Source organism: Nannospalax galili, unplaced genomic scaffold, assembly GCF_000622305.1.
Source record: "Nannospalax galili isolate Female #2095 unplaced genomic scaffold, S.galili_v1.0 scaffold255, whole genome shotgun sequence".
NCBI classification, from domain to species: Eukaryota; Metazoa; Chordata; class Mammalia; order Rodentia; family Spalacidae; genus Nannospalax; species Nannospalax galili.
In genome coordinates, this window is record NW_008338999.1 from 4,002,943 (window position 1) to 4,030,710 (window position 27,768).

The following is a 27,768-nucleotide window of genomic DNA, read 5'->3' on the forward strand; positions in this document are numbered from 1 at the left end:
TCAGGAAGTGGAAAGGGAGAACAGGCAAGAAAAATGACAGGACCATGACTAGAGAAAGGAAAACATCACCATGAATCAGAGAACAAGAAAGATGGTTTTCACAATAATTGATGCAAAGACTGAAGCTTGATTCAGAAAATCACTCTGTAATTCCTCTTCTCAGATAACTCTCAAGACGCACAGTGTGTGGATCTGGGTACTCAAAGCTGAAGCCATACAGAAACCTTTCAAGACTGGAACACCTACTCAACTCTTCCCAGAGAGCCACAGGATCAATAACAATTCTTTCTCTCCTAGCAAGTGTGCTGATTCCTGAGCACTCCTTCTACACAAGAGGTTTACCTCTATTCTGTGAGCTCTTCAACCTTTTTAAAAGTAAGGGCTAGAAAATTTAAATTGAGAAGGGTACTTCATAGACAACAAGGTAGTTTCCTATCAGAAAGTAAACACTTCAATTGTTTCTTCATGTTATTCAGTCAGTCACAAGCCTTTCCATGTTTGTTTTAGCATGTGAGAAAAATGCCCAGGTCTATGTTAGGAGGGATGTTAGGAGTGATGTAAGATACATATCATCTTTTGTTGTGAAATAACTTTATAACTTTCCTCAGCTTTAAATTGTTGCCATTGAGTTGATGTTTTGTTTTATTTTTGGAGAAAAGGTCTTATTATGGAGTCCAGGCTGGCTGACTGCTTCTTTGTACAAAAAGCTAAAAGAGAAGTTGGGTGTGGTGGTGCATACCTTTAACTATCGCACTCAGGAGGCAGAGGCAGATGAATCTCTGTGAGATCAAGGCCAGCATGGTCCATAGCAAGGTTCAGAGCAGCTGGGGCCACAGGAAAACTGTCTCAAACAAACAAACAACAATAATAACAAAAAAAAACAAAAGAGGAAAACTGATGAAATGTCTGTTTTCAAATCAGCACATAATTATAGACATTGAAGGTTTATCAGCCATATGTATTTTTTTTTCTTGTGCGTTAAATTTTCTGTTTGTCCCTGGATTTTTTTTAACGCCACATTCTTCGGCACAATATGTGCCATTTAGTTAATTCTAAAATGACTTTAACTTTAATATTTTAGTTTTTATTGCAAAATTATGGCTTCAAATTACATTAGTGCCATTCTTCTACAATATAATGATTTTTAAAGTCATTACTGGGAACTGAAAAACTCACAAGCCAGCTCTCCTGTCATATGGTATAACTAATTTAACAAATAGTCCTATCATATTCAGGCCTTCATATCACTACAAGATTATCAATACAGCTGGTGGATTTATTTTAAAGTGTTCCTCCTTCTTCCAATGACAGTTTTCACAGATGGAAGCTCCCTTCCAAGATAAACTCCAATCTGTTGCATTTAAAAAATACTTGGGCCAAACTTCAATAAGTTTGCATGTGTGAGAAGGGTGAATTAACATTGCTTATGTTCCTGGCTTAAGCTATCTAACGGTGAATGCGTGGATGTACATTAACTGAATAGGAAATGTCTTTAGTAGCACATGCTGGACACAGGAGAACCAGGGATGCTTTTTGTGTAAAGCTGTCATGGTCCCTCAGTGTACAACCTGTGAGGCTCAGACATTTGGCAAAGCAGTTGTGAATCACCATGATCAGAACATGCAAAAAGCCTCCAGAGCCAGGTGCAGTGGTGCATGTCTGCCATCCGAGCCCTTGGGAGGCTGAGGCAGGAGGATGGAGAATGTGAAGCTAGACTGGGCTACACATGAAATCTTGTTAAAAACAGAGAAAGAAAGAAACAAAATCCTTACCTTCACAATATTTGAGGAGGGACAAAGGAGAAGAATAGGGTAATTTTGATGGGTTTCTTTCTGAAGACGCTCTTATCGCCATATCATGTATATTAAATTTTGGTAAATTTTATATAATTAGATTTTTACAACTAAAAATTTAGTCAAGTGTCTGAGTTAAAACTAAATGTGTAAGGAAATAAACATGTCATTCCTGTGGAAAATAATTTTTTACTGTCTATGAGTTGTTAAACTGGAAAATTTACACACACACACACACAGAGTTACACATGCATACACACAGGTATATACACAATTATATATGGACACACATACACAATTACAAAATTAAATACAGGGAGAGAGAGAGAGAGAGAGAGAGAGAGAGAGAGAGAGAGAGAGAGAGAGAGAGAGAGGCCGGGGAGAGATATATATATATATTTGTTTTCTTTTTTTTCTTACAAAAAACATGTGAATGGAGTTAGATATTCATAGATTTGGGTTCTATTTTTTATTACACAAAAGCCATGTAAGTGAGGGTGAAATGTAAAATAAAAGTACTTGACAAAGATGCAATGCTGTCTATTATTTATCATAAAATAAATGCAATGGGCTTAAGTCAGAGCTGTATTTCCCCTTAGGCTTTTTCTTCCCTAATAAGGCTTTTGTAATTGTTAATTCTATGAGCTTAAGATTTTAATGTTTATGAAAGAAAACCCATATCAGGAAGAGGAATACAACAGTAAAAAGAAAAGCTATAAATGACTGGGAAAAAAACAACAACCACACATTTAAAAGCTGAAAAACTGGCAAGGACATATGCAAATTGGGACAAAACACTTCTAAAGAGAACATCATTAAAAAAATAGGCACTTCCATTTCTCATATTTCATGCATCCCATCTCCTATTCTTTATTTAATGGACTTAATGACTTATAATATCCCCAATAAATTAGTGAAAACAGCTTTGTATATGTGTGTAGATATATCCAATTCAATAATCATTTGACATATATAAATATATATAAAACCTCTTGATAAGCACCAGACATGATGAAGAATCAGCATTTTTGTCCCTATTTTGCTTTAAACATTCATCAATATCCAAATCCATTTTTGTGTATTTGGATATGTGTATTTATGGAACTGTGTGTATACATGTGTTCATGTGTTTGCAGGTGCACATATGTGCATGTGTGTGTGGTGGCCAGAGGTCAACCTTGGGTGTTGAGCTTCCAATTTGTTTTTTGATAGGATGTCTCCTTGACCAGTGCCCACCAGTTAGGCCATGCTGACTGGGCAGCAAGACACAGGGATCTGCCTATTCTTGACTTCCCACCACTGGGATTAAAGCAAGTATGTCAACTTTATTACATAGTTCTGGGGATCGAACTCAGGGCCTCAGGCTTACATAGTAAACGCCAGCTGAGTTATATCCCTAGCCCAGTAAATTGATATTTTAGCATTTTATTATGATTGTTCAAATGATATTTCTTTGAAAATGATTTATCAGTATTTTTTAATTAGAGCAGATTGACAGGATTCTCTTTCTTTGCATGGCTATGGCAGCCTTTAGAGCAGTGTATTTGTAAATAGAAATTTGTGAGCTGCTTACATTTTCTGACATTTTCTCTTATTTTTTTGTTAAAGACAGAGATCAAGTATAATCAATATTTCTTGACTGAAACTAGATATAACACTAGAAATAATTATCAACTACCATTTAACTATTAATATCAAATAAGCCTATAATGATAAACTAAAAAATAATAAAGTACTTCAGAGTTTTTAAATGATATCAACATATGTGTAAAATGTAAAAACCACATTAATGCAGAAAAATGCTAAAAAGTAGATTTTATAAGAAATTTACAAATTTTTTTAAGTTACACTGGACTAAGAAACATGAAAATATAAACAACAGGATGCAACATTAGTTTATTTTACATAAACCAGAATTTTGATAAGGCAATTTACCATAATCATTATTTAAATTCTTCAAAAAGATGGTGCCTCTTGATATCTAAGCACCACCACAAATACAGAATCCAAGATGTTAGGGTTGACGATTATTAGAGTTAAAAAACAAAAAGAAAATGGTAGATGTCTACAAGTGTGATTTACAGGTTTACATCTTGTGAGAATTCTAAAAGTATCATTGATTGATTATATTGTGTAATTTACAAGTGAAAGTGAATGTTTTCACTTGAGAAATTAAAACGTGAAGTTTAACATTATCAGACTCTTCCATTCACATTATAACCACTCACTACCAGGCCTCCCTCATGCTCCTGAACTCGTCTCATACCTTACATTAAAATATGAAGTTCACCATTAATTATTAAATTACAAATTTAGTTCTCTCAGTTTGGTTAAAGCTTTATTTATATCTTATGTGTACATGAACATGTCCATGTGAGCACTGCATGTGTGGAGGTGCTCATGGAGACCAGAAGAAGGCATACAATCCACTGGAACTGGAATTACAAGCAATTCTGAATCACTCTATGTAGGTTATGGGAACCTAACCTGGGTTTATTATACTAGCAACAAGTGTTCTTAAGCTCCAAGCCAGCCCTCTAGCCCTCTTGCTAAGTTTTTTTAACATATATTTTTTTTAGTTTTTATGCATTTCATATAGTAGATCTTAATCAAATTTAGATCCCCTCCACAGTTTTCTGAGACAGGGTATGCTTAACATACTGGCTTTGGTCTCATAAAAATCCTCCTGACTCTGCCTCCCTTGTGCTAGAATTAAGACATAAATTATTCTGATTTTGAAATATTAAATTTTGAAATATTTAAATAATAAATTAAATTAACTGGCAATAGTCTGAGTGGAACCAGAATAATGCCTTAAATATGAGCATGTTTACTGTAACACATACATACAGACAGACAGGCATACTAAAATTATATTTGAGTTCTAGGGTGTTAAAGTAAGAGTTCAATATCTGGATACATTATTGTGGTTAAAATATTTCCACTTAGTAGAGAATCTTATACTGGATTCAGGCTACCTGAGCTATGCTACGACCGGTCCAAATGATTGATAATTTTTCAATCTCTCATTTAATTAAAAACTGATTGGCAACAAAATAAATACTGGAAGTTTCATAGTCATTGTTGTTGTTTTTCTTTTTTAAAAAATAATTCAAATGATCCCGTGATTCTTCAGTAACAAATATATTAATGGCAGTTTATCCACTGATGGTAAGAAGATCTCCAACTAATCTTGCCTAAAATATTCTAACGAATTAATAATTATAAAAGTAAATACACCGCTTGTTACTGCACATCATGTACAGTGTGTGCACATCTGTGTATCATGCATACATGTGTGCTCTTGTATTCAGTCGGTGCCATGAAATATTTTAATAAGTCTCCAGTGCAAGTTCTATGTGATATTTTAATCATCGCATATAACAAATACCTGGCTATTTGTGGCATTATAACTAGCATGAAATTTCACACTATTTTCTTCTATGTTTTAAAAATGTCAGACTATTTTGGGGGGTTTGCTCTTTATTGCCAAGAAGATGATATATTTCTTAAGTGACAGTATTCTGTGTTATATACTACAGTGTTATTATACTGTGGACACAAATCGATTTCTCAAAAAAGTCTTCCATCTCAAGCATATTAATTTAAGCCTACTGTTGCTTTCAAAAATATAATGAGTATTGATTGTAATAATTTACTTTAAATTCATCAGTTTTTCAAAGCAGTCTTCAAAAAGTTAAACACAAATATATTTAATATAAAGTTCAGTGCTTTATGCCTTTTACTCAGTACTTCAGATGTTAGTAACATTTATAAACTCTTGTTCTCATAGCTAATATGTTCGTTATTCGGTCCTTCGTGTTTTTATGGTGAATTACAACATTACATGATATGAGGCAGCTAGAAGCTCATTACATGGAGATTCTGGAAGGTTCCCCTATATTAACAAGCCGCTGTGCTCTAAGGCATAAATCACCTACCCTTCACGGATTCAAAATATCTTTTATAAGCAATGTGGCTATCAGTTTGATTAAAATTCCATTTACCCTCGCATTTGTTGCCTTTACTTGATAATATTTTTTGTCTTTTTGAGACAGGGTCTCCCTGTAGCCCCAGCTGTCCTGGAATTCACTATGTAGACCAGGCTGGCCTTGAACTCACAGAGATCTGCCTGCCTCTGCCTCCTGAGTGCTGGGACTACAGATGTGTTCAACCATACCTGTCCTCCATATTCCTTAATTTTTTAAAATAAATTTTATCTATTGTATACATTTTTTGGTCCTTTTGAGATAAGATCTCCCAGTAGCCACAGCTGACCTTGAACTCACAGAGATCAGCCTGCCTCTGCTTCCCAAGTGCTGGGACTGTACAGGCATACGCCACCACGCCTGGCTAATATTTTTTAAAATCCCAAATAACACACCATGGCCTCTTTATATAGATTTTTGCTCTCTCAAGATGATTTAAGAAAGAAAACTTGGTGATAAAACTTCTTTATATGAACACACATTATTATAAACTGTTTTAAAACTAATTTAATTGTGTATAAAAATTGGAGTATGTTTAAATGCGTCTGTTCACTGACTAGTAGAATTATGTGTTTTTTCCTGTAAAACTTACTTGTTTTATATTCTGAAAATCCTTTCTCATTAAAACAGATTTACATTATTTGCAGATTCTATACAACTTATAAATGCAATTTACATTTAACCAACATTTCCTTTGAGTTACAGAACACTGCCAGATTTACTTAAACAGTCACCTATTGAAGAAAGTTGAAGCAAAGCAATGACTGTTATACTAACTCTGATTGAAAGTAAAGTGCAATATTTTAAAACCTCAAAATATTACAAAACAAGACAAATTTTAGATGAGCATCAATGAATGAAGAGACAATGACAAAGCTATACCTGTGTTCTGAACACAATGGAATAATTATGATATGTGATTTAGAATATAACAGCCCAGTCCTTTATCTTTAACAAGAGTAAATTTAGTATTCTAGGATACCAGATTCAAAAATAAGAAGTTGTACATTAAATTCAAGGTTTAATACTGGAAATTTCAGTTCTTAGCTACATTAACTGATACATGATGTAGGCCAAGGTGTGCATACACTTGTGCTAATCACTTGCAATTGGTATATTTATTATAGTTTGAACATACTGCTCATAACTATTTTGGAGATTTTTTTTTGCTTCCAAAACTATTTCTATATGTAGAAAATGCTAGAATATTCTGAAAAATGACTGCAATATCTTAGCTAATGATAAAATACAGCTAATATGGCATAGTAATTAAAATAACTAATTTTGTATTAGATAGGTAGATGATAGATGACAAATAGACAAGTAGAGAATTTAAATATGTCTAAATTAATATATAATTAAATATATGACAATGGAGGCAATTAAAAATATTAGAGGAATATAAAATTTAAAAAAGATAACTATAAGCCATTTGGGACAAAAGAATCAACAGTCATTCACTCTTCACACAAAAATAAAAATTTTATATTATGGCCCATCATATGTTACTTTAAAATCTATCTTTGCCAATGAATTTTAATTTACTCTAAGTAAAATACATGTGTTCATTATAAAAAGTTATATAACTTACATATTTACAATGAAAATCTCAATAACTTCACCATGCCCCAACCCAGTCAGAGAGGAGACTAAAGTTACATTATACACACCAGTGCTAAGACTAGTTTATACTAATTGGAACTTACTTCATAGAAATAATGTCATGCTTCATATTGCTATAAAAATTGTCCCTTTTCATTTAGTAAGAAGACTTTTCTAATTAATAACTATAACAATTCATTTTTAAGCATTGCGACATTCTATAATATGAAATATCCTAATAGATTTGCTTGGCTAAAGCTATTATCAGTTGATTGCCACCTCAAACAATAGTATAGTTGCAAACGGTATCATTACGCATATGCCCATTTGTGTGGTGGGGTTTTCATCTTTAAGGAGAGCACATAATAAACCATTGCTGGTCAACCACTGTGCAAGTACATTTGTACTGAATTACTTGTAGATTCATTATAGCTTACACTTTGTAATTTACAATTGTTCAACACACACATTCAGCACATATACACATACACACATATACTATACATAGATTTTAGTAATTTTCATATAAATATTCATTGTGTGATGTTTGATTTTAATATCACTTGTCACAAATTAGGGTCATTTGACTAGGGAGCTTCCACTGAGAAATTTTCCAGATTGCCTTTATTAGTGTGGGAAGACCCACCCCGGATTGAGCAGAACCCTTCCATAGCAGGCCAGATAAAATGGATCACTCGGAAGGAAAGTTATTTGCTTTTACGCTGTTGTTGCTACTGTTGCTGAGTCCTTCTCAGTTATCAGAACCAATGTTTCCAGTTTCCAGGTTTCCATCTTTGACTAAAGACTAATGGCTCTCTAAGAACCATCCAGGTTTGGGCCATCAGACTGAGATGCTGATGCACCCAGCCCTTCCAGGGTCTCTGCCTCTCAAGGTGAGAAGGCGACTGTGGGAGTACTCTAGTTGCTAGGCCCACACTCAGCCTCAAGGACTGAGCAACTACCATGTTCTCAACCTTTCAGGGATGTGACAATTGGTTGTTACTATTTCAACATAAGCTGATTTAATAAACCCTTCAAATATATTTATTCATCCTATCAGTTCTGTTCCTACAGAGAACTCTGACTAATACACATTATATGAAATTTCTCATTTCCTTCCTACTAAAAAGCATAGAATGTCATGTAACTTTGATCTGCACCAAGCTGATAAAAAAGAACCGTGATAACCTGCCTTTTGGCTTACATACTTGGAGTAATATGTAAGTACTATAGCTTTAGTACAGTTATTAATCATTTGTATCACCACTTTTATAATGTCGATGACATCTGTCCTTTCCTACAAAACAGCACAGCTTGTAGTTTGTCACAAATCTCACCAACTTTTTGATTTGGAAACATTGTAACACTTGATCTGAAATAAACATGAGAAATAATTTTCCCACTGGTATCATGTAGTCAGCATTTAAAAAATGGATTTTAGTACATATGTAATAATATTTATATTCATTTAATATATAGCTTTTAGTATTTTAAATGATCCTTAAATATATCTAATGCTTGTATGTTGCCGGGCCTGGTGGTGTGCACCTTTAATCCCAGGGAGGCATTGGCAGGAGGAGCTCTGTGAGTTCAAAACCAGCCTGGTTTACATAGAGAGTTCCAGGCCAGCTGGGGCTACAGGGAGACCCTGTCTCAAGAAGACTTAAAAAAAAAAAAAAAAAAAAAAAAGAAGAAGAAGAAAAAAAAAGAACCATTTATGAAAGCACTGTAGGTTTTCTACTGAACCAACAAATGATGTTCATTACATATATCTCCCCTTTATTTTTACTTATTCTTATCTGTGCACTTGTGTTTTTCTATGCCAACACTATAGAGTTTAAATTATAATAGCTTTAGAGTAAATATCAATATTTATCACAATAAACCATATTTTTTGCTTTTTAAAATTTTTTTTGTCCTTAAATATTCCCAATCCCCCCCTCAATACTTTCCTATAAAAATTTGAGCTTTTTAAAATCACCCACTATTTTCTAAATACTTTTCTAGGTTTATTGGGACTATTTAAATGGCATACTAGTTTTATTCTATGATCTCCATAATTACAAAATTAAAATTCTGGGATAATATTTAATAAAAAGTCATCGTTCATGAGTCTATGACTAGGTATGTCCAAGGACCTAGACACTGAAGAAGGGCACTGAAGGGGCTGGAGAGATGGCTCAGTGGTTAAGAGCACAGGCTCTTCTTGCAGAAGACCCTGGTTCAGCTCCCAGCACCCACATACATAGATGTTGCTAACTACCATCCATAACTCCAATTCCAGGGGATCTGACACCCTTTTCTGACTTCCAGAGTCTGAAAGTACATAAATCTACACCATCACAAAGACAAAGATAATTGCACATTCACCTGAAATTGCCAAAAAAAAAAAAAAAAAGCCTTCCTATCTTTTGTAAGGAACTGCCCGAAGATAAGGAAAAATAACCACTTACCAAATTTATAATAATCTAACTTCAAGAATATTTTTGGCTTAACCCCAAGAGCCTTCCCAATTTGAAAAAACAAACAAACAAACAAAAACAAACAAACAAAAAACAACAAGCAGGGATTTTCAGGTCCTTCCAAAACCTGATGGTAAAGCTACCAGACAGAACCAAATATAAATTATTTCTAAAGAACATCCATTTGTCAGACATCAAAGAATTCCTACCAACAGAGCTTCAAGAAAGAGCAGATTTTAAAATTCACATCATTAGACATACAAGGAAATGAGAAGATGACACAGACGGCATAAACAGACGCTTAGTAACAGGATAGTGGAACTGTAGAGTAGAAAAGAAAATATTTTACCTTCAGTTTGAAAAGTACAGCTCGAGGAATAATAAACTCTGGCAAATTAGAAGCTAGCATAAAAAAAAACTCAGAAATAAAAGATATAATTGCATTTGAAATTCAATGGAGTATTTTAAAAACATTGTAAACTGGTGAAGAATCTATCAGTACAGGTCAAAAGAGAAATAAAGAAAATTACAATATAACACCTCCACAAAAAGTAAGGAAAAGATGAGTTTTTGAAAGATAAATTAAGAATGATAAAAAAGAATGCAACAAGATTTAATATATAACAAGAGTTTCATAAAGTAAAAAGAGATAAACAATGAGAAATCCTCATATCAAAAGACAGTAACATATGTATTAAATAATTGCCATGAAAACAAACTAAGATAAATTACACAGTTATAAAATTATTGAGCAGCACTGATATAAGTTATTTAAAGCACCACTTTTGAGGCTGGAGAGATGGTTCAGTGGTTAAGAGCACTTCCTGGACATGAAGAGGACCTGGGTTTTATTCCCAGCACCCACACAGAGACTCACAACCATCCACCCATAACTCTAATTCCAGGGGACTCAACACCCTCTTCTGACCTCCACAGGCATTGCATAATACAAGCACACCTACCTACATGCAAGCAATACACTCATATACATAAAATAAAACAAAAATAAATAAATAAAAAGCCCACCACTCTCCCAGGATACTACCGATAAGTGAGGAGTAATGTGATTTCCACTCACCTTCCAGCAACAGATGTGAGCCATAAAAGATACTGAAATAAGAGCCTTCATGAAATAACAAATGAAAAATACCAACCCCAAAATCTATGGATAAAATATTTTTTTAACTAATTTAAAATAGAAACAGATTAAGAAGCAAAAACTAAATGACTGGTAAAAGACAGCCTTTCTAAGTAGAATTTTAAAGAATTCCAAGAAGACATCAATTGCTTACACATAGAAATTTTGAGATAAAATATAAAGCCAGGTATATGACACATGGCTTTAATCCCAGCAATAAGGAGGCAGAGACAGATGACTCTCTGTGAGACTGAGGCCAGGCTGGTCTACATAGCGAATTCCAGGCTAGCCAGGGCTACATAGTGAAAACCTGCCTCAAAAAATAATAATAAATATATATTGTCCAAATGTGAATAAAGCTAATCCAATATTAACTATATTATTAGTAACATTTGCATGATTTTTAAAGAAATAGAATTACCATACACAAAACATTATCATTTGAAATGGGAAAGAGTTAATTAGAATTAAAGTACTTTATTCTGTGTGAAACAAAAAAAAACCCCTCAGGTTAACAAATGCCTAATGATCGGTACCTATGACATATATAACACCCAACAACTGAACGTTCATCTGTGAGGGGAACAGTCAGAGGAGCTTAGAGCCACTGACTTAACCACATGGGCAAATGTGGATTTGTGGACAACAGTTATGTACTGTGAGAGCTAACAGGGACTTTGTTTGTTACCAGCCTTTGCTATCTTGACATATCCTTCAATAGCAAAAAGTTAAGTCGATATTCATGAAATGGATATTCTTGGAGTGGTGTTCATAATGATATAGATTCTAACAATACAGAGCTCATGTACCAAAGAAAAATTGAAATCCTGTCACTTCCTTTTCATTTAATATAACTAAAATATTTATATATTTAAAATTTTCTGAGGAATAAATTACGGTTTTCTGAGAATCTCTGCTCCACTTTGCTAGTTCAGTATAGTTATGGAAGAAGAAAAACCCAACCAACCTACATTATGCACTGTGTATTTGTACACCCCTACTTAGGCACTAAGGAACAAGTGATGACTTTTTAATTTAAAAAATCATATAATTAAAGCATTACTTTTAGATTATTCTGGAAAAAATCAACATTTTGTCTATGACCATATGAAGCACTTTACCTTTAAAAGTGAAATTCAAAGCCAGAAAAGGATGCCCCACCACATGCTCTGTTGCCACACATCATACATGCATCACACAAACACATATACATACTGAGATTACTTTTAAAAGAAATATAAATACTATTTTCAATAGTAATTGTCAGCAAATTTTCCTGGCTCTGATTTATTTGAGGATCTATTGGAAAGAAGAGCTGTTTGTTATTTTTATTTGTGTGTGTGTGTGTGTGTGTGTGTGTGTGTGTGTGATGAATTATGTGTGTGAATGTGTGCGAGTGTGGGTATTAAGTACCTCACACAGCATGCCTGTGGAGCTCAAAGGAAAACCTTGGGTGTCAGTCATCACCTTTCTCCTTGTCTGCCTCTGAGTATACCAGCTGGCTTTCCCATGAGCCTCCAAGGAGTCCCCAGTTTCTACTTCCCTTCTTGCTGTGGGAACACTGGAACTTCAGATACACACTACTGTGTCCGGCTTGACTTGGATCTGGGGATCCAGACCCACATCTTCAAGCTTGCATAGCGGGGGGCTTTACCCATCGAGCAATCTTCCCCAGTGCCAAAGAAGAGCTTTTCACTTGATACTAAATCATTCAAGGAATCTTTTCTCTAATGTGCGTTATTTAATTTATATGTACATAAAAGGCACAGAAATCTACAAAAATATTCAAATGAATAGGAAGAAAGTCAATGTTTTATAATTTAGAACAATAGTTTTAAAAAAGAAAATACATCACTATTGTTCAAAATACAGGACGATGAAATGGATGAACACTTTCACAGACTTTTTTCCTCACTGTACTGATAGATTGGTCTCGTGCATTCTTAGATAAAGTAGTATTTTTTTTAAAAGGAAAACCATCTTGAAATATAGCCCAGTGTTCACAGTTTGATGAATCTGAAACGTGTACTTCCAATTGAGAGAGACAATTGCAAAGAACAGCTTGCACAAGCCGAACAGAGAAAAAGTGACTGTGGAGGGACAATAGAGTTGAGTGCACCTTTCGAAACCAGAGCTGTAATCCAGTTTGTAAGAAAATAAAGCATGGATGCATTGGCCTCAACTCCAGTGAATCACAGAAGCCTAACACAATACAACACAAGTGACATCCTTTTCTCAGAGAGGCGCAAGGCTCACTGAGTTAGGCGATTCAATTACCCTCTCACCCTGGGATGAAGACCCCCCCACTCCTGTGTTCAGGTCCACTGGCAGATCTATGTAGGACAGCCTACACTGATCATAGCCAGTAAATATCTAAAAAGCTGCAGACTTCAAAGGACAAAAGTCTTTGACCTTTCATGATTGCTACAATGATTCTTCAGGAAAACATTACAAAAGTTTCTTAAAGGCAGGACAAAGGATTACATTTTCAGTTAAATATCCTCAAGTCTTTTGAATTAATGTGGTTATCTATTTAAATAAATATCTAAGCAGAATGCTTTATGAAGTAGTATTTAGGAACAAATTAACGACACGAAAGGAGTTTTTCCAAAAATAGCAATGGCCCCCAGATGTGTTATAAACTCCTCAGACAATGCTATGACTCTCTTTTTGGCCATTTTTTTCTATGAATTTGTGCAGCTTTTGAGTAAGCAGGTGTGTACCCTTAGTGTCACAAAAAAGGTACTGAGCCTGGAAATGTTTGTAGAAAAGTTGATATGAATGCTCTTTCAGGATTGATGGCCATCAACACACTCATATTTGATATGAGGATTGTGTGTGTGTGTGTGTGTGTGTATGTGTGTGTGGAGAGAGAGAGAGAGAGAGATAGAGAGAGAGAGAAAGCTAATATATGTGTGTGTATATATATATATACACACATATATATTAGCTGAAATATTTTAGACTACAGTCTCCATACATTTTGATAAAACCCTATTAAAGGAGCATAATTCCAACATTTCCAGTATAGTCTACATGGCATTTCTTCACAGATAACACAAAATTCTTGTAATGTTGAAAAATTTTGAATACTGTGATAACCCTAACCCTAACCCTAACCCATTCCTTTCAAATGAATAGGAAAAAAAAATCAATGTTTTATAACTTAGAACAATTTAGAAGATTTATTCTTCTAAATTATAGAACAACATGGAGCAGGTTTCCCACCATCTACTGGATTAAGACCCAGATGTGGATTATGTTATTCATGAATTTTTACAACCTAACCAACGATCTGCTTTTCTGTTTCCAATTTCTCTTTTTCGTGGAATCTAGGCTTTGTTTACTGATGCTGAATTACATTTCCCCAAAGAGGCCATGCTTTTTATTCACATTCCTGCCTTTATACATGTTGACTAATCCTCTGGTTAATGGATTACAGCATCAACCACAACACATTGTAATTAGCTGTTTTTAAAACTGTGTCTTTCTGTAGACTTCATTATGAAGCTTATTATGATTATTAAGACAGGGTGACAGCGAAGAGCATCTTAGTGTCCGGCAGTGTGTCTGCCAAACAATAGGTGCTCAATAATTAATATTAGCAACTAAAATGACAATCACTTTTATACAGTTTCCACACTAAATCAATAGAAGCAGTAATCTTTCCACATCAGTAAAACACACAGGAAATTACTACATTAAACATATTAACTGAAAGTCTTATTCGTTTTTCACCAACTTTGCTAAGAGAGATGCAGCACAAACTAGACCCAATAGGTTTCAAGAAAGAAACGAGGACAAAAATTTGGGTGAGAAGAGAATGAGGTGGACGAGGGAGAGTTGGGGAAATAAATATGATCAAAATTCATAATATGAAACTCTCAAAGATCCAATAAAATTTAATAAGTAAAGAAAGCAGGGCTTAGATTTTCACTGATTTTAAAAAATTGAAAATCAAAATTTTCTTTATTCCAATAACATCCCTAGAAGACATTTGAATAGTCTGTTCTCAGCTACAAATATGTATGTAATTACTTCAAATCTTAAACAAATTAAGTGAATTGTAGTAAAAGGGAAAAGGTGATTCCTTTCATGTATTTCAATGTGTGAGACTAAATGCAAATGTGCATTTTAGAGCAAAGGTATTTTGGCAGTTTAAATTTGTTCTGATGATCAATGAAAATTCCCACCATTTGGAAGCTTAAGCTGAGCATAGTCTAGTCAATGAAATCCTTATAGGAAAAAATACATTCGTTTCAAAATAAACTGTCTTTAGGACAAACAGTACTATGCATTTTCACAGCACTCCCATCACAATTACGAAGTACTAAATTAGTAATTTGTGCCATATCTTCAAATGCTTACAGATAGCACATTTTGGTATCTTGCCAAATTTATTAAGACATTCGTGCTTTAATGAAAGTGACACTAGAGATCAGGATCCAAAGGTTATTAATTTTTGCATCCAGCGATATCGCTCAGCTCACCTTGTTGGCGATACTTGTAATGAATGACTTAACATCTAGATTTGTCGGACAGCTCTTCTGGCAGGGGGCATCTGCACATTTCAAGCACCTAGGGAATAAAATGACTCTGGTAAAAAAGTTACAAAGTAGCTGAAATTTTCTCTTTCTATTTTTACCTTATACCTATTCTTAGTTAATGTCTAATATACACAAATAGAATTCATAGGCTTGGAATAAAACCTTAAATAAAGCAGTAAATACACAGCCTCTGTATTTCCCTTTTGCACACCTCCTGAGATGTGTGGAAAAGCATCGTTTGGACTATTTATATCCCGTTCTCTCTGAACTCCTATGTTTTATCAGGATCATACCTGAGATACATCACTGACTCTTTTACGGTACCAGTTGACTTTGATCCCTCACTATATCGACAATTCTTACTGCATACAGTATTTTATGACAATGTTTGAATATCTTAAACACCACAATTATAGAAATGCAAAGGTAATCGCTGACTTTACTAGTTATAATGTTCCTTTTTCCTCCCTTCTCTCCCAATTCCATCCGGTCTCGTTTGCCCTCTCTTCCTTCCTCCTTCCCACCCTCTTTTTTTTTTTCCTGGTGTCTTTCACCTTACAGTCCATTCACAGAATAACTGAGTTCTGTAACATCTGCTTCAAAGCACAGCCCAGATTCATCTCCTTCAAGAACAAAGCATTCACTTCCCCAGCTGCCTTCAGCTCACACAAAAAAAGACTAAGGTCCTGTCTCCCTTGCTAGTGGCAGGATTCATGCAATTATAGGTCAGTGAGAGAGGGTTAGAAGTGTAGACACCTTGGAATGACTGTCTACCCAATACCACTGCTTTCACTTTGTGTGGGATATTAATATCTAAATAAAGTTCTGGCATTCCAATTACAACTCAGAATCTTCTCCCTGGGGCACTGACCAGAGACTTGCTTCAACTTTAGCATACCTAAGGACCTTGTGGGAGCTAGTGAGTGTGTACATTCCACTGAGGTTTGAGGCGTGCCTGGTCAGTCTGAGTTACTGCATCTCTAAAATGTTATTGATACCCACACTGTGGAACTGCCACACTGCCATGCTATAACTGCCTTAGGGACGGAAGCAAACGCTGGCTGCACCCATTTTTCATTTGTATATTATTTGCTCATTTATTCACTCATGTAATGAATATTTGAGGATCCCCTGTGTGTGATTAAGCTTATGGACTGAGAAAGCACTGGGAGCCTCATCTTCAGCGAGGTGGCATTGAAAGGTGTCGTGAAACCTTCAAGAAATAGACTAGGGGGTGGAGAGATACTTCAGTGGTTAAAGGCATTTGTAGAGAAACTGGATTAGGTTCCCAGCACCTATATGGCAGTTCACAATCATCTCTAACTCCAGTTCCAGGGGCTCTGAATCCTCACTGGTCTCTGGGGCACCAAGCACACATGTGGTGCACATACATGCACGTAGGCAGAGTCTCATGGACATAAAATAAAAATAAATAAATCTTTTTTAAAAAACGGAGTGGAGTCCACTTGGAAGACGAGTAATTGAGGGTGCTAGTCTCAGAGAACTGATGAGGCTCTCTTAGTTCTTACATGAGGCTTATTATTAAAGAGCAAGTCTGGTTTCTTCCTTGCTTCTCTGGCTTTTTTTCTTGGCATATAGCATCTCTCTCTCTCTCTCTCTCTCTCTCTCTCTCTCTCTCTCTCTCTCTCTCTCCATACATCATAAAGCTCATATCGTAGCATAACCATGTAATTTTGGCATTTGTCCTCTCAAACTGTAAGCTAAATAAACTTCGCCATATACATCATCCTACCTCAGTTATTTTGTTATAGTAACAGGAAACAATCTAGTATATTTGTTATATGGCAGATCTTGGAGTGCATGAATGTAAAAATATTGGCCCTGTCTTATGGAACTCAAAGATCAGAAATATAGAGAACAATGAAGAGTTAGTAATTGTCAATAGATTTAGTGAAACTACGCACAGGCAGCATATAAGGTAATCTTGGAGGGAGGAGTCAAGAAAAATTCATTGAATATAATAATACTTAAAGAAGCCTGAAGGATAGGCAGGCATTAAGGAAGAGAATCACGGTGAGATTGATAGTATAGGGCGTTTCAAGAGATTGATTCAACAGCAGAAACAGCATGTGCCAAGGTTTGGAAAGGAAAGAACATTTCAGGGTAGGTGAAGTAACAGAATTTAGTCTGATCTAAAGCAAGAAAGGGTTAAGAGAGAAATTAGAAATTGGACTGGAGAGACACAACTTCAGAAAATATCCAACTGCCACATGTCAGAAGAACAGAATTTTCTACGAATTTCACCAAGAATGAATCCTCCATTACTCAGTGACAAAGATGATGAGTTAGTTCATTTTCTATCAGCTTCCTTGTGTCAAAACCTTAGTTCATCTCTTTCAAGGAAACAGTAGACTCTCCTTGTCAGTCTTTTGTATGGCAGGCCTTTCCATTGTCAGAATCAATTTTTCAGAACTAATTAATAGCTTGTTTTTAAATCTGTTCTCTTTTCTCTGGTTTGTGGCCTTAGCCTTCTCTCTAAATTAAATTTTTCACAATGAGTAGCAAAGGCTTTTCATAATCAATTGTCCTCTCTGAAATGTAGTCATTAAACCACTCCCTTGCCACTGCTCTAAAAACTATTGTTAGATTCACATCTATCATTTCGTTGGATGCCCATCTACCTATACTTATGATTTCTTTCCTAAAACACTGTCACCAAGAACAAAAAAAGAGAGAATTTTTAAAGTATGGACTATAACTTAAATCACTAAGTGACTCAAAAAGAGCAAAAGACTCAGCACATGTGGTCCTAGATGTTACAAGCAGAGGACACTGAGGGGTGAACTGTCATGTGGCTATATGGACATTCATAGTGGTTTGAAAGGATTGCATAACAAGTATAATTCCAAGAACCAATATCTAGCGAGATAGTGCTATCTTATTTTCTCATTTATTAATAAGTCATAGTAACAGTCTAAACAACTTTTCATTACATAGGAATTAAGACACACTCATATGTATGACAAACACACACATATATTCACACAACACATGACAGTCACACATAAAGGGAAAGAAAAAGAACCACAAGAGAGATAACATCATACAGTTTCTAGTTATATCTAATGAGGTCACGAGTTTTCTGCATTTCTTGTTTCTAACACCCAACTTGAACAGCGAGGTAATTAAAAATAAACTTATGTCAGCAGGTACCAATGAATCAAATTCACATTCAGTGTATTTTTATGGTCTTCCAGAAAAAAAAACTGAATTCAATATAAATAGATTCACTTAACAGCATTGGCAATGTAAGGATTTTTAGTTGTGATTATTAAGCCTCTTTACCAAATAATTCTCCCTTTATTATTGAGCTAGTTCACAAATAACAGCTGTTGGAAATGTCAGATGTTAATGAGGCAGGGCAATGCAAACCTGAATTGTAGCATTCCTTTTTTTTTTCCTTTGGTGCCGTGGATATGCCAGAATGGGCAGGCTCTGATAATAATACCATCTTGCAATTCTCTAAGCGCTCTGCAGACTAAAGTGCATCAGGCGGCCGTTAATCCCACTTATCACTCTGACAGCTCAGTAATTACACTACTGCAGTAACCAGGTAGTCCTAATAAAATATCAACCACTGCACTGGAATGCATACTGGTAAGATGTTTTATTGGGGGGGGGTTGATCATCAAGTGACACTTTTGTTGACCTATTTTTCTATTTGACAATACATTATCCTTTGACCAGGCCATAATAGATATGACAGAATACATTTGCTGTACCAAATCAGAAAGGTTCTGTATTGTAAAGATGTAAGCAAATGGTGTAAATAAAATAGCAGAAATGTATGCCAGAATGTTATTACCTAAATTGCTTTAAATGATTGATACCATGAAAAAAAGATCCGAGACACAGTAGTGAGGGGGATATGTCAACAATTATTGTACTTTTGTAAACCACAATTCTCAATAAATTGTTCCTTGGAAGTAACATTTAAATCACACTTATTTTTACCTTCAGTCATTTAATTCCCCTTTATTTTGCTGAGGTACTCTGTTATGACATTTATTTTTAAATGTATTATAAGGGGCAACATTTAGTTCAGACAAATATTTATGTGACACATTTAATCATCAGGAAACTAAATTTATACTAAACACGTATATTGGATTCTTTTTAAAGCAAAGAAATATGATATTTTTTTACTAATGATAAGCTTTTTTTCTATTTTCCTATTTCATGAAGAGCATGATAATAGATTTTATTTAAAATAAAATGAGGAATTCTTAGTAAATGCTAATCTTTCATGTTTTGAAAGGATTATAAAAAAGTTTTTGGAAATTTTCACACTACTACTTAATGGAAAAACTATTCCAGGTCCAGTTATCTAAGATCATTCTTTAGGCAAAACAAACACAGTGAGAATGGGTAGTTTTACTTCTCAGCACAACGGCAAAAAAATATTAGAGACAGAAATAGACTAAGTAGCATTTTATTCTTCAAATATCTGAGAACAGATACCTTTTTCTATGGATAAGTACCCACAATGGCAGGAACTGAAAATTATGCTTCTTAAAGAATTTTCTATTCCAAGAGTATAAATGACATAATTTCTCAGTAGACACGAATCCACACGTGTGCACACACATAGGCACACAGAAACATACAATCTATGAGAATCCTTAAACTCACTTTACACTGTTTGGCTTCCTCTAGGCATTGGTTTAATGGAGCCAGAACTGTTTCACCAGAGTGTATACTCTAAATGATCAATATATTAATATAACGAAATAAGTCACATTAATATTCATATTAGGAAATGTAAAATTTTCCTAATATTGATATCATATTTCCTCAGCTTTTTGATGTTTAGGCTGTGACTCTGTGCCTTTAACAGCTAAGCCATTCTCTCCAGCCCTCCTCAGATCTTTGATGTCATTTAGTCAACGGGACCTAACTTCCTTTACCTACAGGCACCAGAATAAACAGATGCATAGCTCAGTGTCTTTCATCCAATGTGGAATATTCCTATTGAAAACTGGGTAAATCCAACTGGCAATTTGGATGGAAGCAGTATGAGTCAAGACATGAAGGTTGGATGTATCATATGTGGGTATATGTTGCACAGATTTCATAACTTGTGTCTAGACCCTGGAATAGTAAACACACCTAAGACAGACGGAGTGTATCTTTAAAACGTGATGGACTAATTTGATGTTTTGATCCAGCACTCAAAATAGGCAGCTGAAAACTATCTTCCACTTCCAATAACAGTCTGCCTTTTAACAGCACTCTCTCAATATTCCATTAGCAGCCCTTCCTATCTACTTTATGATGCTCCTATCTGATTACACCACAGGGTCTTACTGGCTGAGGAATATCTGGAATTGATTTTAAAGGTTCCTAATATGTATCTTGGCCCAGTTTCTACATCTCACAAAGTTGGAAGCTATGGTAATATCATTAAATGTAACTGAATTTTTAATGCTCTGGACCACTCCATTTTTCTCTCCACCTCTAATTTCCTTAAGACTTTTAATACATATTTGCATGTAAATTTAATACCGAACAGTTTTAAATAGATATTTGCACAGTAGGGATTTTCTTTCATGTGTAGGTGTGTCAAACAATTCAAGAAAGGAGAATTTGTAGGAGTTTACAATTCATACAAAACTGATCTCAAAGTAAGTTGGAGGATGATAATGATTGTGAGCCTGGAAATGAAACATAGTTGATAATTTCCTACCAACTTTTTACAATATATAAGTGAATGAGAGACTTTTTTCAGGAGCCAATGTCTTAAAAATGTATATTTGATTTTTTCTGCATATTTTGAAATCAACAGATGGATTTATGTTAAAAGCGATATGCTTTTTAATTTTCCTACAAAATAAATTTTAAAAAATGATAGGACTGCTATCGTCACCTTTGTAGACATCTCAGACACGGTGGTGAAGTGCTTGAGAAAACTCTTAGGACACAGTTAGTCTCTTATACCAAGGGCTGCCCCATCTACTAAGATAGAACTTTCAAGGATGGAGTTTTGGTGTGGTGAGACTTAATCAGTCAATAAAATTCTTGTCAAGGCAAGCACAACAACATGAGTTTGATCCCCAAGTCCCACATAGAAAAGTCAAATGGGATGGGGTGTATCTGAAAATCTAGCACTGGGGAGGCAGTGACAGGTGTATCCCTAGAACTCACTGACAAGTCAGGCTAGCCTACCTGGAGATTCCAAATTCCAACGAGAGGCTTTGTCTCAAAGAACAAGCTAGGTAACACATGAGGAATGACGCTGGAGGTATTCTGCTAGCTTCCACAGACATAAACACAATCATGAATAACCCTCCACATATACCCGAGGACACAAACACACACATGGTGGGGGGGGAGAGAAAGAGAAAAGGAGAAAGAGAAAGAGAGATTCACTGATTTTTTTTCTCGGAAATACCTGTGTTTCCTTGTTATAGTTATGTGAAGACTGGCTGGGGGGAAGCAAAGAACTCATACACAAAAGAAGCCTACAGCATGATCCCTAGAGTACAAAATAGTTTAAGGAAAAGGCAGAAGGGTATTTTGATGGTCTTGTCAAAAGGCTCCTCAGTTCAGGATGAGATAGTCAAGTAAAAGGAATCATAGTTTGGAAGATGGACACAACCTTTGCAGTGATCAAGCACTGTGACACAGGGCCCTGAGGTGATGTGCCTTGAGATCCTTCTAGAATTCAGGCAAATTCTTCTACCTCAGAACATGGCTTTTTCATTGACTTTCCTCTAATCATAATTCTATTCATAGGAAGTTCATTTTATTACAAATTTGGGGTAAATTTTTAGTCATATGTGTTGAAATGTACTTTTCTTAGAATAGTCTTATAAAAATCACATATGCTACAAATATTTCAAAAGCATAAGAAACACAAATTGTATGTACTTCTTCTCTTACATACAAATAAAATATTTCTGCAAAAGCCAAGTACATATTACCCTTGGAAAACTTTCAAACAAGCATGATCCTGTCTTGCAACATAAAAGCACTGCCCACCTGTGTGTGCTGGTAGTATTCCTTACTCTACAGATTTGCTTTCCCTTTGTTACCCTCAAAGTGATTTGCAAAATGAAGACATGGAAGCAAGTTTTTAGTACACAGAGAAAGACTAAAAGGGACAAGAGTGGCAAGGTGGGCTTGCTGTGCTTTTATACCCTTAGAAAGCTGCATTGGAAAAAGATATGTACAATGTGAATCCAGGCACAGGTAGAAATAATTAGGATGCAAAGACAGCACTGCTCATTTACTCAGTCCTTAAAGATTTCTCAACTTACTGAGGTTCTAACACACCAGAAACATAAATACTGTATAATAAAACAAAATTTAAATAACAATGACAATTGTGCCAAGAGAAAATTGGTTTATGACCAAAAGGATGACACTAATAGCTACCTTGAAAAGTGGGGGCGGGGGGGCTAGGATTACCACACGTGGCGGCCATGAAGGAAACATCTGTCTCCAAATTCTGATACAAGTATATTTAAGGAGTACAAGACAGTGACTTAGTAACTGAGGTTTTGAAAAAGAGTAGAAAACATTAATCATACTGCCATTAAATAAAACTGGAATATTAAGCGCTTTTCGGCATTTTATACACCAATAATATGGAGGCAGAGTTGATACATGTAGGAAAAACAGAGTACTTATTGTGTTTTTTTTTTTTTCTGGCCAAAAGTTACCTAGATGTTAAAACACACAAAAAAGCTTGATCCTTGCACCTGCCACTACCATAGAACTATGATGTAATCGGCACTCCAGTGATTACTGTAGATGAAAGCATGGCTTTAAGTCTATGAAGAATGGTCCTTTTGCCTGCATGCTCCTAGGAGGTCATTCTTCATCTACTGTAAGGATAGAGCGGACAAGAAATATAAAAGATTGAGGAAATGACTAGATTCAAGAGAACAAATTTTCTCTGCTTTCTAGTAACAAAATATTGATAAGCCACATTCATTGGATAGAGCTGTTCCTTCATAAGACCTAGATATCTTAAATGTAGCCATAATAAGCAAGAGTGCTAGGATAGCACACATATATGCGCATATGTGTATATCTAGGTATGTATGTATAATATGCACACGAAAATATACATATGCTGTATGTGTATATAGTGTGACTTATGCACACGTACATATATTCACACAAACATACAGACACACACAGTTATACATACTAGGTTGAGTCTCGGGCCTTACACAAGCTAGATAAGTGCTCTACCACTCATCTGCATGATCAGAACTCCTTTGCTTTTGAGATCAGTTCCTACTAAATTGTTCATGCTGAGTAGGAATTCACCCTGTAGTCCAAGAAGGCTATGAATTCACAATCTTTCTGCTACACCCTCCTAAGTAGATGGGATTACAAGTCTTTTCCACTATGCCCAGCTGCCAATATTAAGTACTCAAATGTAAATATCCTTGCTAGTTCAAGGCCTTTACATGTATTAATTCTGAAGCATGGTATTAATTCTGAGGTAGAGAATGGTTTCCTGCACTTCACTGTCTAGATTTAATTCATGATTTCATTTTACTGGTTTTTAAGCTTTTAGGCAAATGGCTTCTCTGAGTGTGTGTACTTTTTATATACAAGTAGATATAATAATTTGTACTTCAGTGGTTTGTTGTGATGACTTTGAAAGATTTTACACTTATACGGAATAGTATGTGCCTTATACTTGACTAGCATGCCCCTCATCTTCAAACCGTTCCAAAATATTTGCATTATTTTCTCTATTTTAACATGGAAGGCATTTGTAAAGAATTGTAGGGTACTATGGTACTGTTATTTACATACATTAAACTGGTATATATCTGAGAACAGCAAACATGGACTTTAAGTGATCATTTCCAACCTATTGGGTTTCAAGAAACATTATTCCCAACTCTGAAGATTTAGACTGCTTCTTAGAGATGCATGTGTTGGAGTTTGAAAGACAGGCAGGATTTGAGCAAATGGAGATAAGTACATTAGAGATCCTGGATGCAAATGTGGTTCTTCTCTACCTCCTAGAGAGCTATCTATGAACGGCATATAGTTTATAAATAGCTGCCCAATAATATGGAATGACTGAGAGAATGAACAGGGGGAAAAGAAAAGGAAAAACTGTCTAATACAATACCCTCTAAAACCTAAAAGCAGCAAAGACTATAGGTTCATTCTAAGCAAAGACCGTACTTCACCTTCAATCTCAGCCCTTGAGCTAGTAGATGGCTCTTGTCTAGGTGTTTATGGAAAGTTCCTCAGTTACTTGATTTCTTTAAAAATCAAAGTGTGAGGGTCTCATTCATAACATGACCCAATATTATTCATGTACAAGCCTCTGTTCTTGGACAATGTTGTTACTGCCCTGCGCTAATGGTCTGATGGAAACATATTCTGTTCCTCCAAATTCATAAAGTGAAGATGATGAATTAATGGTGTGATGGAAAACTATTCTGTACCACAAAATTCATAAAATGAAGTTAATAAATTATAAACATATCTTCTCTTAAAAATTAGAAAATTAAGCAAGCTGTGGAGACACAAGGATGTAATCCCAGTACTTGGGAAAGTGAGACACGAAGATCACTGTGGAGCAGAGGTCAACATGAGCCAAATAGTGATAACCTATCTTTAAAAAATCAAATCCCCAAATCAGTAAATTCATGCTGCTAGCTTGTCTTCCACAATGTACTGAGAAACTTATGCATTTGAGAACAACTACATGTAACTGGAGGCGTGACTGATCTCATGGATACCTGAACTGCACAAGTCTCTAAGGTGCACCTGTGACATAAGAAGATTCGCTCACCCCTGATCTGTGCATTATGTCTTTCATTGTCTCTACTTTAGGCATATTTCTCCCTTCCTTTTCCTATTGCCACCACCGGGTAAATGATAAAATTATGTCATAGTCGAGAGTAATCTGGCACTTTTCTACAATAATATATGCTGTCTGTGTACAAATATAATCTTCTGGTAGCATTTGTGATTAAGGAAACACTAATATGTTATGTTACCTTTTAATTTTAACAAGTTTGTGTGCACACAGTCACACATATCACACATATCTGCTTCATATTTGGTTAGCATCAAGCCATTTTCAAAGGCCCCAGCTTCAGAGTACACTTTATAGTACAACCTACCATTTATAATTCAACTCCAAGCCATACATAATTGTTTTTCAGGCAGCATATTGTTGCTTGGAACAGTGTGGCCCCTTCACATTTTAGACAGCTGTTACATGATATTCAATACACTTTTGGTCTTTTTCAGACCTCAGAGGAAATTGGGTGACAGTCCTGACAGTTTTTATTATAGTTTTTCGACTACACAATAATCTTATTTCACCTGGACTATTTCCCCAGTAGTATCAACTCCTTGATTTATATCAAGCATCATTTCAAGCTTCATAGACAAGGAACATTATTTTCGTAACATGTACATATACTTTGCAAATTCTTTACAAGTTTTACAATGCCTGTTGTATGTTTACATTAATATCAATGAAACCACTTTATGAAAGGTAAGAAAAAAAATATATATATATATTTGTGGCAGATATCCAAGAGGTATACTTCAGCAACTTTTAAAAATGGAACAGTAGGAACTGGAGAGATGGCTTAGTGGTTAAAAGCAATGGCTGCCCTTGCAGAAGACCCAGGTTTAAATCCAAGCACCTACATGGGGTTAACAACCATCTGCAACTCCAGTTCTAGGAAATCTGAAGTCCACGTCTGTCTTCTGCGGCATTCTACAACACAGATGCACTTAAATACATGCAGGCATAATATCCATACACATAAGACAAAATTAATAAGGAAAAAATTGGAAAAGTACTATATTTTTATGACCTATCTACAGTTGTTTTCCAAAAACAATATATGGATATATAAATTTTCATATGTTTTTTATTAAAAGCATGACCTAGTCAATCAATACCTATTATAGACTGCATACTATAGATGATTACAAAAAATTTGCTTGTGCAAACATATGAACCCAAAGCCATAAGTATTAAAATTTGGATAGAATTTATTTTCTAAAATGCTATAGTCTTTGCATTTTATTTATTTATGTATTTATTTAAAATTTCATTAGAAAATTTAGAGCAAAATAAAACACAGTAACCAAGAACAATAATGGTATTATCTCATTCAGTATCCCATGAATCAGTGTCTAATCATGTCCAATCCCCACTGCACTATTGGTCAATGGGGAAAAAATGAAGCTGACCTCCCACATGTGTACATGTACATATGCAAACAAATGTTTGTATGTATATAATATTTAGAATTGAAAATAAGAAAGAGTAATTTGGAAAAAAAAGAACTGGGTTTGCTTTTCCATGGTGGATGTGTATATTCAAGTTTCTGCACATTGAAGTATCAGGAATCATTTTTGTTATGTAAAAGTCCAATAAGTGCATTTCAATGTTTGCAATGAACAAGAACAACATACAAATTAGCATTTAAGATGTAGGTGATGCTGGAGCTGAACAGATAACTCAGTGGTTAGGAGCATTTGCTTCTCTTTCAGAGGACCTGATTTCAGTTAGTCCCTGCATCAGTTAGTCCCTGCACCAAACTGCCACTAACTGCAGGTCAGGAGACTATGGTACCCTCTTCTGGCCTATGTGAGCACATGCATTCATGTGGTATATACATATAGAGATATACACAATTATATATTAATGAATTTTCTTAATTTAAAAGAATGTAGATATTGCTTATCAGTGCAAATCACATGATCTTGTGTTGTTTTTATCTTTTTCGCTGTTTATGTGATCTGATAAAGCAAAAATAAGCTCATGATACTCCTTAATGGTTTTTGAATCTAGTGAACTGTTCCAAAGTCTAAGAGGAGCTTATTAAACATTTTTACTGGAATGAACACATGGAATATATTTCTCAGTGGTTGGTGGCTTGAGATGCTAACAGAGCAAAAGTTAAATCTGGTCAAAGAACTAGAGTAATGACACACATGAGGTAGGAACTCAGTGAAATCAACTTGAAGATATTATCTGATCCAAAATTAACAGAATAGAATTTGAAAAACAGTGTTTCTTATTTTAGCACTCTGGTATAGTAAGGAATTAAGATTAATTCAACTCAAAATTACTGAACAGCTGCTCTGTTCTAAATTCTACAATAGAAAAGAGAGAATTTACTGAACCCTGAGCTGATGGCAACTTAAAATATTGGACATCACAGGTGTGTGTGTGTGTGTGTGTGTGTGTGTGTGTGTGTGTGT

General features: G+C 35.1%; 1 protein-coding gene across 3 annotated transcripts in view; it reads right to left on the reverse strand.

Annotated features, from left to right (window-relative positions):
• Dpyd (dihydropyrimidine dehydrogenase) overlaps positions 1–27,768 on the reverse strand; it is a 978,758-nt gene that overhangs the window by 745,221 nt on the left and 205,769 nt on the right. For all 3 annotated transcript variants that reach the window (XM_008833683.3, XM_029563832.1, XM_029563833.1), the window contains exon 4: positions 15,475–15,562. In XM_008833683.3, the coding sequence (XP_008831905.1) occupies positions 15,475–15,562 (88 nt within the window). The remainder of the gene's footprint in view (positions 1–15,474; positions 15,563–27,768) is intronic.